Raw genomic sequence first — 18,515 nt, forward strand, 5'->3', positions numbered from 1 at the left:
ATCAAAAGGCAGAGAAGCGTGGCTCGTGGCGGCAGCCTCGGGGCAACATCCTCTTTTGATGTCGAAGGCTTTTTTTCTCTCTCCTCCTTTTAGCCGGGATTGTCTCCCTTGCACCTGGTCAGTGGCCACCCACTACTACGACTATTGCGGCCCCCCTTGACACTCCATACTGCTGCAGCTGGTGCAGCTGGTTCTGGTACTACTAATCCCCCTTTGGTATTGTCTCCCCTTTGACCGTTTAACCAGGCTCACTGGGGAACTCGCACAATGCAATGTGGACCACGTACCCAACAGGGCGGGAGCGTCTTCCATCCCCCTTGACATGACAGTGCAGTGCGACACTCACCAACCCACCAACCCATCCACTGTCTCCGGGGGAATGACGATCATCAAGTCCACCGACAATGACACAAACATCAATCATGATCTCCCTCGTACCTGAAGAAATTCCCACCGTCAGATTTTGGATCCCCTTCCACCACAAACCCCCACACTGCAAAATCGTGGGTTACTTCTGTACTGAGTACTGATGCCTTGTGGAATCTCATGCAGCAAGCAGGAAACCAACCCTCCACGATCATATCTCAATTACAGGAAAGCCCGTACCCGGTCCGTGTTGGTCGTCTAGTTCAGATACTGGTCGGAAAACAGGTGAAAGGAGTCAAATGGTCAAATATAGAAAGAGCTGTTTTTCGCGTTCAACGGGTTCTGGTTGGACACCCCGAATACGAAGTCGTTCCTCCCCTTCACCTACTCTGAGCATTGCCAGTCTCGGTCTATTGTCAGAGCTTGAAAAAGTCAAAGGCGCACGCACAGAATCAAATATGGGTCACTGGGAATGTTCATGCAATTGGTACCCTTGACCAGGGCCTGCGTCTCGACCTCCCAGTGTTTCAATAGTCCGTTCCCTCAGTTGGACTAGTCAGGCCGTGCTAGACTGCTGTCTCGATAGACGTTGGGATTGATTTCTTCATCGCCGGTGGAAACCTTTATGACGCCACACTAGTCAACACTCGAGGCTCAACCCCGGAACGCAATCAAGCGGCCAGTGGGATGAACTGTTCGTTCTTCTATTGCTACGATACGGTGTTTCACTGGCGCAATCCCACCAACCATCCCCTGCGAATCGTCGAAACAGACAATAACATCTTTTCTCATTAGTCTTGGTCCAGCGCAGCCAAGTACGAGTACTCCTAACTTATTGGCTATCACGCGACTCGAATGTTATGTCCTCGGCTTTTCGATCGGATTAGGCCTCGTCTGGGACTTTTGTGCCTGCAGTAGCTTCCTTTGCACCGACCATCCTGGACGTCTTCTTCGACCTGGGGAAAAGGGCGTCCCCGCCCGCAGTCGTTGCGTTCAGGCACAATCGTCTCGAATCGCGGCCTCTCAAGTCTTGCCGAGCGACCGAGCGCGGTCTTGTGAGGCTTCCTCGAGCATGAAATCCCCAGACCTGTTCCTGTCCTTGACACAGACTTGGTGCAGACGGCGCGAATCATGCCCTTGACTTTGACTAACAGGTCGGAAGTGGAAAACACCTCTTTGTCCTTCTCGGACGTTACTCGTACATCTCAGTGCACATGATGGGAGTCCTGGCTATCTCAATACTGCCCACGCATGTGACAACAACCCTGCGTCGATCAAACAGTCCGATCTAGACGAATATGTGACCCTGCATCATCCTACCATTCTGAGAACGGCATGCCAAGGGCAAGGGCATCTGCTGCACCTCGGGCATTTCTCCTTGTTACTACCACTGCCACTATGACCACTTGCGGAATGACGCCCAGCACCCCAGCACCCCGGCTCGTGCCATTGCGAATTTCTGCAACGTTGATCAATGAACCAGAGTAACTTCTCTTTCCGCTCCACCGGTGGAGTTGTTGCTAGATCCACCACTGCACATACGGAAGGCGCATCCCCGATACATTCTAGCCGTTTCAATGTCGACCACCGTCCTCTGTCCCCAGACCGACCCCGGCAGAGTCTTTGTCTCTTACATGTCAGCGAATCGACCGAGTTGCCCTGGCGGAGACGGTCCCTTGCTTCTCGAAAATTTCTGACCCCAGTGGTAGTGGTGGTGGTGGAGACGGGTGAAGTTGCAACCCCTTGGCCACTTCTGTGGCAAACAGTGAACGAGTACACCACGGGTCACTGGGTCACTGGGACACAGACGTTACACATGCGGTGGCTTATCGATGCAGCCAAAGACAAAAGCAGGTCAATTCCCCCGCAACCCGCAAAGTCTTGACCTTGGACCCTCTTGAGCTTGTTCGGTATGCTCGTCTGGTTGCAGCCTCCATATCGCTGTCAACATGGCTATTACAGCCTCACAGGACCATGCCCTGGTGGCGACTGAGAGAGTGACCTCTGTGTTTTCTGTTTTTGGAGCCGCATTCATCATTGCGACGTTTCTCTCAGACAGCAAGTTTCGGAAACCCATCAACCGACTGGTGTTTTATGCTGCATGGGGGAACCTGTTTGCCAATGTGGCGACCCTGATTGCGAGGTCTGGCATCAAGCTGGGGGTGACATCCCCGTTGTGTCAATTCCAGGGCTTTTTGATTCACTGGTGAGATTGTTGCTGCCCTCATTCTGTCGCCCCTGCTCATGCTGAAATAGGTTCTTGCCTGCTGATGCGCTATGGACCTTTGCCATGGCGTGCAATGTGTACCTCTCCTTCTTTCGACAGTACGACGCGTCGCAACTCCGAGGCCTGGAGTGGAGATACCTGGGAGCCTGCTATGGTGTTCCGTTTGTGCCAGCTTTGGTGTTTTTGTTTGTCAGTTCTGGCGGCAAGGGCAAAGTGTATGGAGATGCAGTCGTATGTGTGTCCTGCCATAGCTGATGTTTTAGCTGACCTTTCACAGCTCTGGTGCTGGGTATCGACAGAGTGGAATGCGCTCCGAATTGCAACATTTTATGGACCAGTGTGGCTGATCATTCTCGTGACCATGTTTATCTACGTCAAGGTGGGCGTGGTGGTCTTTCGTTGGCGCAGGCACCTCCTTTCTTTGAATCAGAGCGAGGGCAGAGCCGATATTCCGTCCAACGGCTATGCAATGAAACAACTGCCGACCTCTCCTGTGTCTCCAAAGACGTACGAGGTCACCATCAGCAGTCAAGTTCCTCACTCGCATGCCTCGAACCAGCAACGCCAACTGAGGTCCCCACGGAACACCTACCACGAGGATGCGCCATCTACAAACGTAGACCAAACAAACACCAATGTGGTTGTGGAGAGACCACCAATTCGAACACTGGACGCGAACAAGGCGACTATGAGTTATTGCAAAACGGCCATGTTGTTCTTCCTTGCTCTCCTCTGCACATGGTACGTATTTGTTCTACGTCTCATAAGCTGCCTGGACTGACAAAGTCAGGGTTCCTTCCACCGTCAACCGAGTGTATACTCTGGTCTGGCCAGATGACTCGGTCTTCGGACTCGACTTTGCTTCGGGTCTGGTGCTTCCACTGCAGGGGTTTTGGAATACCATCATCTACATTGTGACCAGCTTGCCGGCTTGTCAGACGCTTTGGGAGGAGACTCGAACCAATCTCTTTGGACCTCGAGCTGGTCGTCTAGATAGAACCACACCAGCACTCGCGCTGTCCAAACACAATCACCGAGTGCTTGGCTCCCACGACACGAGAGCAAATGTTACAGTGAGCAAGCATGGGAGTAAACGGGTTGTGAACTACGGAAACGAGGAGGGGGGTATGAGACAGGCAATGATGAGCTCGGTTCCAAGGTTGCCACATGCCAGATGAGAGACGAGGATGCCACGGCCTTGTAATATCTTGTACAATAGTGGGAAGACTCCTAAAACGAGTATTTGGGATGACGATACCCTGTGCGGCTAGACTGGACTGTGCTGGGCTGTACTTTTGCACAAGCCTTGTGAGAGTGACACTATATTGTCCAAACAGATTGAATGCAAGGAAGCGAACTTTTTGTGGAGGATGTCCATTTAATTGGTTGATCTGTGTGGCTGCTAATGCACGGGGATTATGTAGCGCATATCTTGGTAAGGCTCCGCCTCTCAAAAGCACGAGCACAGCCTCATCCGGATCATCACCACAGAAGATGCAGGCAAGCTATATCGCATGACTCCTCGTACTCCTCGTACTACTCTGACTAGCGAATACTTGCACAAGTGAAAACACAGACCTGCGCGGGTCAAATGGGAGTTTGGAGTTTGACATCACAACGGTCTCATATCAAGGCCATTCCGACCATCTTGAACCTTTTTCGATCACGAACCCGAATCCTTTGCGCTCTTGCTCGCCTTTGACCGTGTATTCTGGTTGTCTGGTACCTTTGTACCACTCCACCACTCCTCACCTCATCACGGCCCGCTCACTCTCCACTCAGACTCTCCGGGCATTTTTTCGTTGTTGTTCTTGTTGTTCTTGTTCTTGTTCTTGTTCCGCTTCTGAAAACCCGGATCGCTAGAAGGAGAACCCCTCGTTCACCCGCTACAATGGCTGATCCCTCACGACCGGTGACCGCGACGCCAAATGCGAGGGCGACGGTCCCGCAGACGCCCCAGGAATGGCTCGCCCACCGCGCCATCATCACGCATTTATACCGCGACCGGGAGCTGCCGCTCAAGGAGGTCCAGAGGATCATGGAGCGAGAGTATCGCTTCAAGGCGACGTAGGTATTCCCTCCCTTCCTTCCCGTCTCCCTTCCCTGCCATCTCACTCACTCACTCACTCACTCACTCTCTCCCTCTCCAAACTAACACCACCTCGACAGAAAACGCATGTACAACACCCGCTTCAACCAGTGGAACATACGCAAAAACTACCGCGCCGAGGAAAAAGACCTGCTCGCCGCGCGCATCGCCCAGGCGCACCTCCAGAACCGGCCTGCCTCTCAAATCACCTTCGAGGGCCGTCCGGTCAAGTTGCACCGCGTGCTGAGACATTTCCGGGATCCGAAGCGTGGGGTGGGGCCGGTTCGTGTGCGGCCGAAGCAGAGGGTTCACGGGACACATTTTGAAGACGACGACAGCGAGCAGCAGGATTCTTTCCCTTCGTCCAATTCTGGCGGAGACGACGACATGGTTCGCGTCCCTGTGAGACCTTCGGAGGTATCCAGTGCCACACCCGCTGGATCGGGGAATACGACTTCCCTCTCACTGACGCCTTCGTCGTCGCAATCCGACCGCGCCAGACAGCCTGACGACTTACCTATCGAAACACCAACTCTGACCCCAACCCCAAGTCCACCGATTCTCCCACCCAAGAACCAGTTCAACGCAGAACTCATCCTGCAGCAGACGCGGACGTATTACCTCAAAGCTGTGGACCCCTCGACGGCAGAATTCGTGTCCATCGACAATAACGGCCACGCCACGGCGTTTTGGTCCAACGTCAAGTCCGGCATCTACTTTCTGAAGAAGCAGTGCCCCGACCTGGCGTGGCCGCTGTTAAACCAGGCGTGCGCCCTGGTTGGGGACGACGTGTTTGCCACTTCGCAACTGTTTCTGAACAGCGTCTTCACCGTTCTCTCGCCTGTCAACACCAGAGTGTACCCGCAGGTGCGGAGCACGCTGCTGAAATATCTTGCCGGCATGGCAGCCATCAAGCTGCAGTCCCCGCGGCATCCCTTGGCCGTCATCTGCCGCGAGATGGCCAGGGAGGACAATCAACTCGGAGATGCAGCCGCGGTGTCGGAGGCGGCGTCGCATCTGACGCTGGAGGTGTTGACCCAGACGGTGGGTCGCCACCACCACGCCACGTTCGCCGTGCACCGCTCGCTGGTCAGCCTGCTGCGGCGGTCCAAGCGGCTCGACGCGGCGAAGCGACAGGGCGAGAACCTGGTCGAGGCGACCGAACAGGCGCTAAGTCTGACTTTGGCACTATCATCATCATCGATGGATCCTGGCCAGGACATATACTACCACCACCACCAACACCGGCCCACGACTGCAGTCATGACGGACCTATGCATCGCCCTCACCGAGCTGGTCCACGTGCACAAGGACCTCGGCCAGCCCACGGTGGCGCGCGCGCTGTGCTCGTCCGTCATCCAGAACTACCAGCTCCTCCAGGGCGTGAACTTCCCGGACACGCGCGCCGCGTACGCGATGGAGGACATGGCCGAACTGGCTGAGTTAAGCGTGAGTAGCGAAGGAGATGCTGGCGCTGGCGCTGGAGTTGATACTGATGCAGTATACTGGCTCCGACGGGCGCTGGATGCGTCGTGCATGCTCCGCGGAGAGGGTGATGCGGCCACGCTGCATATTCGGGAGAAACTGCGGGCGGTGACGGAGGGGGTCGTCGACACATAGCCAAGGTATATATTGTACATAATCCTCCATCTTCTCCACCATAATAAGGGGGGGAGAGAGTCAGTAAAGATCTGACTAAAATTTGTGTCTACCTACCTAACACCTACTCGTATGGTGCTTCATGCTGGGTCTTGCAAGCTAGGTGCTGGGTGCAAAGACGTCAAGGTAGTCAGCTTTGTCAGCCTCGTCCAGCCTTGTGTGTTGGGGTACAAATCCCTCCCACCTCGCCGCGTACATACATACTTTCTTTACTTGTTCGGCCGGTCAAACTCCGCTCAGATGTGTGACTGACAAGCCACCGACTTGGCTTTTTTCTCCAACTCTTGACTCCAAACCCATTCCGAACTCAAATCCACCTCCGACTGTACTCTCGCTCTCGCTCTCACACTGGCTGGTGATTAAGGAGCAGAAGCAGCAGCAACAGCGGTGGTTGCGTTTGGCATTGCTCATATCGGATGATCTACGTGAGTAGTATAGGATAGAAAGGGTCAAAGGATATGAGACGTCCCTTTGCAGTAGTACCGCACCAGAATCAGATAGACAAGCAGACAAGTTACCTAATTACTCGTACTTGTGTGGTCCGCAGGTTTTACCCACGAGTTGAAGAGAAACTCAAGACGTTCGGGAGCTGAATAATCGCAATGCATGATTTCCTCCCAATCACTCGGTATTCCTGTTCCTGTTCCTATTCCTATTCCTACTATTATTCCTTTCTGTTCGTTTCCCACTTACCGTTTTCCGACTCGACGCGATTCGATATTACCCTCACGTTCCGAGAAAGAAAAGAAGACCCATTTCCCCAATCGAGGATTACGCATACTGCTTTTAGGTGGAGAGGGAGAGAAAAAGTAGAGGCCAAAAAAAAGGTGTTGTTGATTCCGGTCTTTCTAGTTCTTAGTTAGGTCTCTTCTACGGAACAAGCACACACACGCGCGCACACACAGAGAGAGAGAGGAGAGAAAGAGAAAGAGAGTAGTAAGCGGTACCGTCTGTTTACTTCCGAGTCGACTCCTTTTGGGGCAGGGCGGGGGTTTCGTCGTCTTGGGCATTTTACTATTACTGGCTACCCGTCCTTTGAGGATCATCTTCAGTTTGCCATTCTATTTGCTCAGTGTTTGCACTGGGGCTGGGAATTGATTCCACGTTCAATTCCTCAAGTGGTCTGGCGAGGAAAGTATTACTTCGAACTTGACACAAAGGACAAAAGAACACAAAATGGCAGCACCATCTTCGTCCTTCAAACCGCCCGTAGCGTTCCTCGACCTCGTGTCAACCTCGTCGCTCAATTACCGCGAATGCGCCCTGCTGGGCCTCATGGCGCAGATCGCCCACGAAGCGCCCGTCTCCAGCCCCACCAGCAGCAGCAGCAACCTCGCCCTCGCCGACACCACGACGACCACGCTGGAAGACTACGTCGCCACGGCGCTGCACTACGGTGCCACCGAGTCCGAGATCCACAACGTCGTCTTCCAGTCCAGCTTCAGTGTCGGGGCCGCCCGGGCTGTCGCGGTGCGGGCGCGCGTCGAGGGCGTGCTCAAGTCGCTGCGCGGCAGGCTGCATCATCTGGAGAAGGAGGTGTCAGTTGGGGCCGACCAGGGCACGAGGCATAAGACGGTGGTGCGTGACTCGGATCCTCAGAACACGCGGGCGGTGCCTATCGTGCTCATTCACGCCTTGGCACTGGATCGGAGGATGTGGGATGCCGTCTTTGCCAGTCTCGCGGCGAGTAAAGCGGGTGATGGCAGTGGTGGCCAGTTGCGTGTCATCTCCTACGACCTGCGAGGCCATGGCTACGCGGCCCACGCTCCCTCGGCGGAGTCTCTCACCCAGCTCGCCGCCGACCTGCAGAGTCTGCTCGAGAAGCTGCGCATCCCCAAGGCCGACGTCTACGGACAGTCCTACGGCGGCGCCGTCGCTCAGTACTTTGCGCTCAACTACCCGCAGTCCACGCGCTCGGTCGGCCTCATCACTACCGCAGGCGAAGGCCAGCCGTCGTGGGTCACCCGGGCCACCAGGGCCGAGGAGGCCGGATCAGTGTCACCCCTCCTCCCCGAGACGATGATCCGGTGGTTCACGCCCGAAGCCATCGCGCGCAATGAATGGGGTGTCCGCTACGCGCGCTCGTGCGTCGAGAGGATCTCGGTCAAGGACTGGGGCGACGCGTGGCGGTGTATGAGCGGGCTAGACACGTTGGATCGGTTGGAGAGCGGCGGCATCAAATGTCCCGTGCTGTTGGTCTGCGGGGTGCAGGATCTGAGCACAGGGCCCAAGTGGATGACTCGGCTGAAGGAGGCGTGTGAGAAGGGCGGCAGCAGCCTGGTCGTGTATAAGGAGGTTGATCCGGGGGTGCATATGATGGCGCTAGAGCAGGGCGAGGCGTTGACCAAGGAGATCTTGGAGTTTCGGCAGAGGGTGGATAGTGAGGGACTGTAGGTACCGGTCTTGTGACACTGACACGAGAAGTTGATCTTGTACAGTGGTGTTAGAATTGCATACACTGTACTCGGTACTTGGTATATGTCGAGATGTATATGCCCCTCGCTGCCAAACATGCCAAGCTTTGATGGCTGGCAAGTGACGTCACCGCACATCCGGCTCTATTGCCCTTCTCGCTCTGGCCGCTTTTTACCCATTCCCATTGGTGGGAAGCTTCTATCCGGAGAAAATCATTCGGTCCTCGCCGCCCGGATGGAACCATTGGCAGAGTTTCTCTCTGCACCAGTAACAGCACTTCACAAGCTCAACAACCAGAAAAGCAACCCAAAGAGCATCCTTGTATCACACTCGTGAAATACCGCTAAGAGACGGCCGGCCTCGTTGCTTCACCGCCCTGTCCGGCTCAGCTCAGCCTTGTGTGGATCGATATCTCGACCTCTTAACAACCACCTCGACTATCGTTCTCGTATTGTTGTGATCCAAGTCGCCCTTTTCATTTCCCGAGATATCCACCAATGTCCTTAGCCCAACATGTCTCCTCTTTCGAAGGCATTGACCACGAGCCCGAGCCCGGCGACGTGGCTTTTGACGACCGGGCCAGTCTGCTCAGTTTCCATAGGCTATCACGCCAACCCAGCATGGCCCTGTCAATCAGCTATGACCCTCTCCCTCCAGGTGGCGCCGACAAGAACGCTGGGGTTCCCGAGAGGTTGGAGCCCATTGCCGCATACGAGGTGTCGAGGGGGATGAGGATAGGTGAGTTCTATCCCCACTCACGAGTTTGACGTAGGCATGAGAGAACAGAGGAATAGGAAATGAATAGAAAGCTGACGACGACGTCTCTTGCCGCCATACAGCGCAGGTATCTGTTGGTGTGATCTCGTGTGTCCTGGCGTCCGGCATTGTCTTTGGCTTTGACGCTCTCAAAACCATCCTCCTGGCCGAGGGAACCTACAGAGATCTGTGCACCGAGGACGAACTGAGAAAGAATGTCCCGTTGTGCTATATGCAAGACCAAAGGTGAGTCAAGCACCAATCCTTTCATGTCTTCAGCTATGGTTGGGTCTCATCTGGGCGAGCTAAGCTGAGCATATTCCTCTCATCAGGTTAAATCTCACCTTTGTCATCGCCTCCGTCACCACAAACATCTCTGCTCTCTTGGTAGGAAGCATCCTTGATCGATACGGCCCACGCGTTTGCGGCATCATCTCCTCCATCTTTCTCGTCTTCGGCAGTATCTTCATGGCCTTTGCCTCGGATCTCCCTTTTGATGCCTATATCGTAGCGAGCTTCCTCCTCGCTCTCGGAGGCACTTTTACCTTCGTCCCCAGTTTCCACCTCTCCAATGCCTTTCCTCGATTCCAAGGCCTTATCCTTGCGTTAGTCACCGGCGCATTCGACGCCTCGGCCAGTGTCTTTCTGATCTTCCGAATCCTCTACCAAAACACCCATGGCGCCATTTCGTTGCGGCAGATCTTCACCGTCTACCTGGTCGTCCCGATCTTCATCCTCGTGTCCCAAATCACCATCATGCCCTCACACAGCTACCAGACTCGCGGCGAGTTGGCTGAGAAAATGGACAAGGCCCAGGACCCCACGACGGACGTGCACGACAGCGATGACGAGCTCGACGGGGCCATGGAGGTCATGCAAGTGCGGGCCGAGAGGGCGAATCGGCGTCGCCAGTCCATCGCCTCGATCAACGACCTGCTGGGCACGCCCGCAGAGCAGAACAAGCACGAGAAGAAGGAGGGCCAGATCAAGGTCAACAGCGGCGTATGGGGGATCCTGCACGGCCTGCCGGCGAGCAAGCAGATCCGAACGCCGTGGTTCGTCCTTATCACGCTCTTCACGGTGTTGCAGATGGCGCGGTTCAACTTCTTCATCGCCACCATCTTCTCGCAGTACTCGTACATGCTCAACTCGGTGGAACAGGCCACGCGCATCATCGAGTTCTTCGACCTGGCCTTGCCTATCGGCGGCATCGTCACCGTGCCCTTTATCGGCGCCCTGCTGGACTATACCTCGACGGTGGCGGTGCTGAACCTGCTGGTGTTGCTGAGCACGCTGATCGGCGTGCTGGGCGCCGTGCCGACCATCTGGGCCGCCTACGCCAACGTGACGCTGTTCGTGCTGTTCCGCCCGCTCTACTACAGCGCCATGTCCGATTATGCGGCCAAGATCTTTGGCTACGCCACCTTCGGCACCGTCTACGGCGCCATCATCTGCCTCTCGGGCCTCTTCACCTTCACCCAGTCCGGCCTGCAGGCCCTGCTGCACGACGTCTTCGAGGACGACCCGGAGCCCATCAATCTCGGCCTCGCCACCGCCGGGTTAGTGTTGGGCGTCACCCTCGTCATGTACGTCGACATCAAGGGCCGCGCTCTGCAGAGAGAGAGGGCAATCGCCGCGGCCCAAGCGGCAGCGGCAGCGAACGACGAGAGACGACCACTCCTCGGACCCCCGAGGTCAGCCTACGGCAGCGTCCGAAGCGTCAACGGTACACTGGGTATGACCGGCCCTGGAGCCGTTGGCGCTGGCAATCCGTTTGGCACCGCCGCTGCCGGCTCTTTCACCGATCCTGGCGCCGGCATCAACGTCGGCGTCAGTGGAAGCGGCATCTCCTCCGCCGCCGCGGCAGGGGGTGCCGCAGGCCTTAATGCCGGCATGGGCATGGGCATGGGCATGGACATGCCCAGCTCCATATCCGAAGACTTCACCGCCGCCCCCGCAGGTGGAACAACACCGACAGCACCGTCGGACAGACTCCGTCTACAAGCCACGCCGAGTCGGCAGCAACTTCAGCGGAATCTGTCTACCGTGGAGGAGACGCGGGAACTATAGTTGAGAGTGTCTTCATGCTCATCTTCACTCTCATTTTCTCGCTTTACTCCCTTCTATGGGCGGGCGGGCCTCAATCGACGTATTATTCTTGTCCCCCCCCCCACATATCCATGTATTACATAGATACATCCATAATGTACATATCTACACCTAGGTAATATCCAGATAGAGGAGTAATCACAAGAGAGAGGGGTATCATGTTTCCTTGAATCATCAGCGTAATCAGAGTATCATCGTGTCCCTTTGCGAGGGCAGTCTTTTCCTTCCTATTCTTTTCTCTACCAGGTCTATTCTGGCAAACACTATTACCTCACAAATAATACACCCAGTCACCCAGTAGAGGTCCTACACCCAACACCCAACACAGACTACATCCAAATATCTCCCATGGCTCCCATGGCTCCCATAGGTCCCACAGGTCTTGTATCCATTCTACCATTCTTGCACACACACCGTGCACATATATTCAATATAAATCTACTGCTGGACTACCGACTCTCCAGCAAAATACCTCGAATTCAGTCCTCTTTATCACCGGTACAACTGCTCTATGTGGACAAATTCTGTGCAGACTCCAACTAATCATATTCCCACCGTCGTGCCTCCACCCCAAAAACAATTACTGCGACCACGGCAAAGCTCCTGTCTAGCTGATCACACTGACCATACGCAGTTACTCGGTCACAATACGCTCTCAATTCCTCTAAACCAGGTCGGTAGCATGGGCTGTCCTTTCGCTCTATCCTCGCTCCTGACCTATTTTAGTCATCCAACAAATTGGGCTCCCCATTCACCTGCTTGTTCCCACCCTCGTTGTCCCTTGTGTCCTTGTTGCTCTTCTTTCCATGTGCCTTTCTCGCGTAGAACTCATCCAGCAATTTGGGATTGATCCGATTGAGCAACTCCTTGGGGAAAATACGGAGCAAGTTCCAACCAATCTCCAAGCTGTCAAACACAGTCCGTTTGTCATACGGGCTCTGCGCGATGAATTGTCTCTCAAACTTCTCCAAGAACTCCAGAGAGAGTTTGTCTTCCGCGCTCAGGGCCTCTTCACCGACGACGGCTTTCATGGCTGCGGCGTCACGGCCAATGGCATACTTGGCGTACAGCTGGTTGGAGACATCACCGTGGTCTTTCCTCGTCAACCCCTCACCAATGGCGGACTTCATCAATCGCGACAGGGAAGGCAGAACGTTGATAGGTGGGTAAATACCCTTGTTGTGCAATCCACGGTCAACAAAGATCTGCCCTTCCGTGATATAGCCCGTCAAATCGGGAATAGGATGGGTGATATCATCGTTGGGCATGGTCAAGATGGGAATCTGCGTGATGGAACCGTTTCTTCCCTCCACCCGACCGGCTCGCTCGTAGATGGTGGACAAATCAGTATACATGTAACCAGGGTACCCACGACGACCCGGCACTTCTTCTCGCGCGGCCGAGACTTCTCGAAGGGCATCGCAATATGCGGACAAATCAGTGAGAATGACCAGGACGTGCTTCTCGAGTTGGTAAGCATAGTATTCGGCAGTAGTCAAGGCGAGACGAGGCGTGATGATCCGTTCGATGGTGGGGTCGTTGGCCAAGTTCAAGAACAGAGTCACTCGTTCCATGGAGCCATTCTCTTCGAAATCCCGAGTGAAGAAACGCGAGGTCTCCATGTTGACACCCATGGCGGCGAAGACAATGCTGAAGTTTTCCTCGTGGCCATCATGGACACCCTTCGTGGGTTGCTTGACCAAACCAGCTTGCCGACAAATCTGAGCGGCGATTTCGTTGTGAGGCAGACCAGCAGCGGAGAAGATGGGGATCTTTTGGCCTCGAGCGACCGAATTCATGCAGTCAATGGCAGAGATGCCTGTCGAGATCATTTCCTCGGGGTAAACCTTTACCCAGGTCAGCAATCGAGGCAGCAACGAACCACGGACAACATACTCTTGAGTAGGGGTTGATGGGACTTCCATTGATATCGAGATAGTCCTCTGCCAGCACTTTGGGGCCCTTATCGATGGCTCTTCCTGACCCGTCGAAGATGCGCCCCAGCATGTCTTCTGAGACGCCAATCTTCAGACTGTGACCCGTGAACTCGACTTTCGTCTGCGCCTGAGTGAGTATGGTGTCGTGTAGAGTAGCAATAAAATCTTCACCTTCTTGACATCAATGCCGGAAGTGCCTTCGAACACCTGCACAATGGCTCTGTTGCCTGCGGGGACATTTTGTCAACTTTCCACCACTTTGTCTGCGCTTTGTATCTTGTGACAAACACACCTCTTGCCTCCAGAACTTGACCAGACCGCGAGGACCCATCAGGTAACGTTAGACTGACGATTTCGTTGTATCTGGGGAATTTGACCTGGAAGGACCACCTGTTAGCGACCAATTCGTCGGAGCTTCGAGCCGTTGCGTCAACGTACATTGTCTAGAATGACCAGAGGCCCATTGACACCACCGATCGTGTTGTACTTCAACCTGGGCTTGATGGAAGCCATCCGATGATCTATCTCGGCCATTCTGGCGGCCTGGCGGGGTGCAAGACGATAGCAGGGGAAGAGAGGGTGGGTGAATGTTCACAGACAGAAGCAACTCCCTTTGCTCAAGGAAAAGAAGCTTCCTCAGCAGCCACCCAGGGCCAATGGACGAATCGGAGAGGGGAGATGGCGCAGGCGAGCAACAGCTGCAACTAAGGACGACGGATCTCTATTCTCCAGAAGAACAGCGCAGCAGAGTTTCGCAGTCGAGGTTGGACACACCAAATCGGAGCTGCAGCTGCAGCTGGCGATGCGGTCACTGCGAAGCCGCCAATCGCGACCCACAGCCAAGATTGCAACGTAATGGGACAAGAGTAATGCCGCTTTATGAACGAGTCAGCTAGCCGGAATGGGAACCACCTAACCACGTCCCCTTTGTCGAGGGGTTAAAATATCTAGCGCTTCTCTCTACTCAACACATCGACCTCTAGGCCCCTTTGTACTTGTTGATATTGAATATCGTCGACTCAAGGAAACGTATTTCTGAGATCTGCACTCAGGCCATCCCACGCCATGGCTTGCACGATCCGAGACTTTGTAGACAGCCTGCTCGCAGTTCCCGGCTGACCCTTTGAACACAAGGCTTTGAGGTCTGTGTGGCCTCCTCCCTCTTGCTGTCGAGCTGTATTACTCTGATTGCTGTCATCTTCGATGTCGTCTTCGCCATCCTTGTCCTCTGCCCAGAACCTCACTCCGAAACACGTCTTGCCTGGTGGATAGATCCTCGTCGTGATCACGCACCGGGAATTGACAAAGACTTCGAGCACGGACTCGTCAAAGAAGAGGTGGACGTCCAAGTTCTCAATCTCCGACTCTAGGTGTGTCCCGGCTTCACCCTGGCCAACCTCGTCCTTTTGAGCAGGGGGGAACGTGAATAAAGTGAATGGGGCGATCTCGGCGGCGGTGTTGATCTCCTCCCCATCGATGGTGTTGGTGATGGGTCGATCAATTCGGACAGTCTCTTTGTGGGGGAGGAAAGAAATTGTCGTCGCCGTGTTGGAGCTTAGTAGCGGGGGTATTCGATCCTGTTGAGCTTCCTGTGAGCCAGGCTCATGGAATATGCTAAGCCCAATTCTCTCGCAAGCGTGGGATAGAGAAAAAGTCGAGACAAGTTCGAAACGGTGCGTCTGGATGTCTATGACTGTGTCGCCTGTTAAATTGAGGTGCTGTGAGCGGCACACAGGCCTAACCTCTTTCGCACTGTTGCGCAGGTTCCTGAGACACGGAGCAGGAGATATGCCCAGTGTGCGAATCTTGAATTTATGCTGCCCCCCGTCTTTTGACTCTTCCCGCTCAACCTGTATCGACGCAATATCTTGTAACCTGCTTCTCAGGGTACCCGTCACACCTTTTAGAGTGAGAAGTGTCACTTCTCTGGGAAGAGACGTCATCCCACTCCATCCCTGTTCATCGACCAGTCGTTGTGGCAAGTCTTCCTCTGTGACCCAGCCCCAAACAATTTGTGCATTGCTCACGGGGTCACGGAAGGTTGTTGCAGCATAGAGAAGGCCGTGGTCGAAGCGGCCTCCGAATTGGTAGTCCATTCTCGGCAGCTTTGCTCGTATACCGGTATCAGAAATCGTGCCGTCTGTACTTTGAAGAATTCCACACATCCACTGCAGAGATCTTGCTGTGCGGCGCAGTTTGGTTGGTTGCTGGCGCTGTTGTATGAAGGATGAGTCTTCATTGTGGGTAGCGTTTGGCCGAGATCCTTCGCAGCCCACGATAATGAAGTCCCTGCTCTCATCATCCTTTTCGTTCTGCAGGGTCATGAAGCAAGCGCATTCCCAGTTGATGCCTAAATCACCACTCCAGCGGGATAGAGAATGGTTCAATCCAACATCAAGCAGAGAACCGATGAACTTCCATTCTGCTAGGTCTAAAGGATTGACCCGGTAAAGAAATGCAGCAGGTGAGCAGTCTCTAATTCCTCCGGAAATCATACCATATAACTGGCTCCTGTCGTGGCCGAGAAGATCGGCAATGGAAGGCCAAATTGCAACGAACGGATCACGCCATCCTGTCACATCAAGTTTTGACGGTGGCTCTAGTGGAATTGGGTTCTTCGTGAATTTCGTCCATGTGAGACCGCTGTCTACTGATTGGCCAACGGCCAGTGTCTCTGTTTGTCGTATGTAGGGAAGAGTATAGTGCAGAGGTAGTCGACTTATACCAGTGTAAAATATCGTCATTTTTCCAGCTCCAATCTCGCCGTCCCAGTTGGTAGGAATCAAGCAGCCTGTAAAGCACCCTTTCGCGTCATACCACCCATCAACAGTAGCCCCAGGCTCGATGCTCGGGGTTGGGGAAACATTCCACTTCACCATATCCGTCGAGGTAGCATGGCCCCAACAGATCGAACCCCAGACGACCGAACCTGACTCGTCTCGACGAGGGTTCCACTGGAAGAATAGATGGTATATGCCTGTCGACGGGTCGTAGCCTGCGGCGCAAGGGTCATTCATCCAGCCGTGGCTTGCTTGAAGGTGGTATCGAGGACGCCACCTGAAGACCGCTGGTGATGGTGAAGGAGGCTGATCCATTGACAAGGATGCTTGTAGCAATATGTTAAAGAGAGACTGATCAGATTTTCTCTTGCTTTGTCCATCGGTAAGAAACCTGCTTCCACGAATGGAAACCAGTCTGCCCAGTCGGATCTGCTAGCGAGCGGATGTGGATAGTGCTTAACTTGTCGCACAAAAAGGCTGTCTTTGTTGTCCTTGTATGGCTAGAAAAGATTGTGTAGGGAATGGCATCGAAGTCAAGTCGTTGGCGCAAAAGCTCGTGCTTTATTTGGGTAGAAAAGGGCCGATTAGAGTCGGTGCTGTTGATTGGCTCCCCCAAAACCCCTGAATAATTGCGAGTCTCGTTCGCACAAGTCTGATACGATTCCACCCCAGAGTTGTCATCGGTACCCTCTGGAGTTTCGCAATAGCCTTCGTCCCTGGAGGCAAAGGTCAAGATGAATGCGCGCGTGTTTCATTCCCCCACAGGTTCTGGCCTTGCACTGAACAGCAGCTTGAACTTGACCACATCCACAATCTCCAGCGCTTCTTCCCCCTCACTTCCTAGATCATTCTCATCGACTTTGCGGAGGACGGCCATGGGCTTTGCCAACTTCTTAACCTCACCAGTCAATCTCTGATGCCTCCCGACATACAGATAGACTTTCTTCATCCACTTGCCCTCGCTGGCTTCCTGGGGGTTGTATAGTGGGAACTCAAGTCGTCCGATAGGGTGCACAGCAGGTGACTGCTCTAGATCCTCGGTCGCCAGATCCTGCGGAGGTCCATGAATTTTGCCTTGGATCTCCATAATCGCCAGTCCCGCTGGCGTGTGCAGAAGGGACGGCAGAGGATTCAGGCTTGTGCCATTGGTGTCTTGGGAGGGAGCAGCCGTACGCAGCTCAACTGCCGGCATAATGTACTTGTGATGATTACTTTGGTAGATTTTGCCGTTACGGGAAAGACACGTTGACAACCAAAGGAATAAAGAATGTATGATGAGGAGACGCGGAGGACGCGTTTTGCGTCTGTGCATCAGGCACGGAGGTGTAAAAGAGAGACAGATATATGCTTCACCGTATCTAGGAGGTCATCACGTGCAAGGCTGCCAACGTCAAGCCTCCCCGTGTTTGGCTTACTACCTCCCTCACCAAAAACAGCATCCACATATTCCTCATACTGCTTTGTCCTGCTTCTTAAGAGGAAGGTCAGCCGTCAAGACCAATATTGGGATTCCCTGGTTCCGAATCACCAAGATTGTCCACTCCTAACCCTTTCGTGTCTACTCTGGCTCGCCTCCTTTGAATCCCGTCTCAGATATCACTTGCCTGTCACTACCTGTTCCCCAGACTTTGTGAGAAGTGCCGCGGTTATAGATTCATCTCTTGCGCGATGTCGATGACTTGGAAATGTTCGGACGCGAGATCATCGTCAGTACGGGTGATATGGCCATCCCACGCCCTCACCTCTGTGCCCGCACAAGTCATACTCATCAACCTGCGTTTGCTCGTGCTCACGCACATGCTCCGACGGGGAGTGACCTGGTATCTCTTAGTGACACAACGAGAGACGTGAATCCAGCCAGGCGAGTACTTTCTGCCCGAAGATCCGCCGGGGATCAAAGTGAATATGCTCCTTCGAGTTCTTCATGGCGATGGCAAACCCTTTGGCAAACCGAAGTTGGGCCCTGCTTCACTCGGAGTTATTGTGACAATAGTCCAAGTCATCCTGATACAAGCAACGTACCAAGGTCAAGTGACTTGTCTTGCCACAGAACAGCTCCGGCAGCGCAAGCAGCATGAAAGATCATTTAAAGTGGAAGAAGAATGCCCTTGTGAGCAGCGCGACCTATTTAGATATAAACAGCCACTATTGTAGATATTATCCAACTCAGACCACGA

General features: G+C 54.1%; 7 protein-coding genes across 7 annotated transcripts; 4 read left to right on the forward strand and 3 right to left on the reverse strand.

The window, feature by feature from the left end:
* Positions 1-2,315: 2,315 nt before the first annotated feature.
* On the forward strand, positions 2,316-3,771 carry AYO20_01569 (hypothetical protein; the record flags this gene model as incomplete). The annotated part of the gene is made up of 5 exons (XM_022639875.1): positions 2,316-2,572; positions 2,623-2,824; positions 2,871-2,972; positions 3,024-3,334; positions 3,384-3,771. 5 exons carry the CDS (start codon positions 2,316-2,318, stop codon positions 3,769-3,771), a joined length of 1,260 nt encoding a protein of 419 aa, XP_022504263.1.
* A 713-nt stretch (positions 3,772-4,484) lies between these two features.
* Positions 4,485-6,302, forward strand: AYO20_01570 (hypothetical protein; the record flags this gene model as incomplete). The annotated part of the gene is made up of 2 exons (XM_022639876.1): positions 4,485-4,660; positions 4,763-6,302. The coding sequence occupies 2 exons, from the start codon at positions 4,485-4,487 to the stop codon at positions 6,300-6,302; spliced, it is 1,716 nt and encodes a 571-aa protein (XP_022504264.1).
* Positions 6,303-7,517: 1,215 nt separating this feature from the next.
* AYO20_01571 (hypothetical protein) lies at positions 7,518-8,735 on the forward strand (the record flags this gene model as incomplete). Its single annotated transcript, XM_022639877.1, has 1 exon — positions 7,518-8,735. One exon carries the CDS (start codon positions 7,518-7,520, stop codon positions 8,733-8,735), a length of 1,218 nt encoding a protein of 405 aa, XP_022504265.1.
* A 518-nt stretch (positions 8,736-9,253) lies between these two features.
* On the forward strand, positions 9,254-11,582 carry AYO20_01572 (hypothetical protein; the record flags this gene model as incomplete). The annotated part of the gene is made up of 3 exons (XM_022639878.1): positions 9,254-9,494; positions 9,596-9,758; positions 9,845-11,582. The coding sequence occupies 3 exons, from the start codon at positions 9,254-9,256 to the stop codon at positions 11,580-11,582; spliced, it is 2,142 nt and encodes a 713-aa protein (XP_022504266.1).
* A 761-nt stretch (positions 11,583-12,343) lies between these two features.
* AYO20_01573 (V-type proton ATPase subunit B) lies at positions 12,344-14,092 on the reverse strand (the record flags this gene model as incomplete). The annotated part of the gene is made up of 5 exons (XM_022639879.1): positions 12,344-13,468; positions 13,518-13,679; positions 13,730-13,785; positions 13,851-13,935; positions 13,997-14,092. The coding sequence occupies 5 exons, from the start codon at positions 14,090-14,092 to the stop codon at positions 12,344-12,346; spliced, it is 1,524 nt and encodes a 507-aa protein (XP_022504267.1).
* A 485-nt stretch (positions 14,093-14,577) lies between these two features.
* On the reverse strand, positions 14,578-16,653 carry AYO20_01574 (hypothetical protein; the record flags this gene model as incomplete). The annotated part of the gene is made up of 1 exon (XM_022639880.1): positions 14,578-16,653. One exon carries the CDS (start codon positions 16,651-16,653, stop codon positions 14,578-14,580), a length of 2,076 nt encoding a protein of 691 aa, XP_022504268.1.
* Positions 16,654-17,089: 436 nt separating this feature from the next.
* On the reverse strand, positions 17,090-17,530 carry AYO20_01575 (hypothetical protein; the record flags this gene model as incomplete). Its single annotated transcript, XM_022639881.1, has 1 exon — positions 17,090-17,530. One exon carries the CDS (start codon positions 17,528-17,530, stop codon positions 17,090-17,092), a length of 441 nt encoding a protein of 146 aa, XP_022504269.1.
* Positions 17,531-18,515: the final 985 nt, after the last annotated feature.

This window comes from Fonsecaea nubica (assembly GCF_001646965.1).
Source record: "Fonsecaea nubica strain CBS 269.64 chromosome Unknown Scaff6, whole genome shotgun sequence".
Classification (NCBI taxonomy): Eukaryota; Fungi; Ascomycota; class Eurotiomycetes; order Chaetothyriales; family Herpotrichiellaceae; genus Fonsecaea; species Fonsecaea nubica.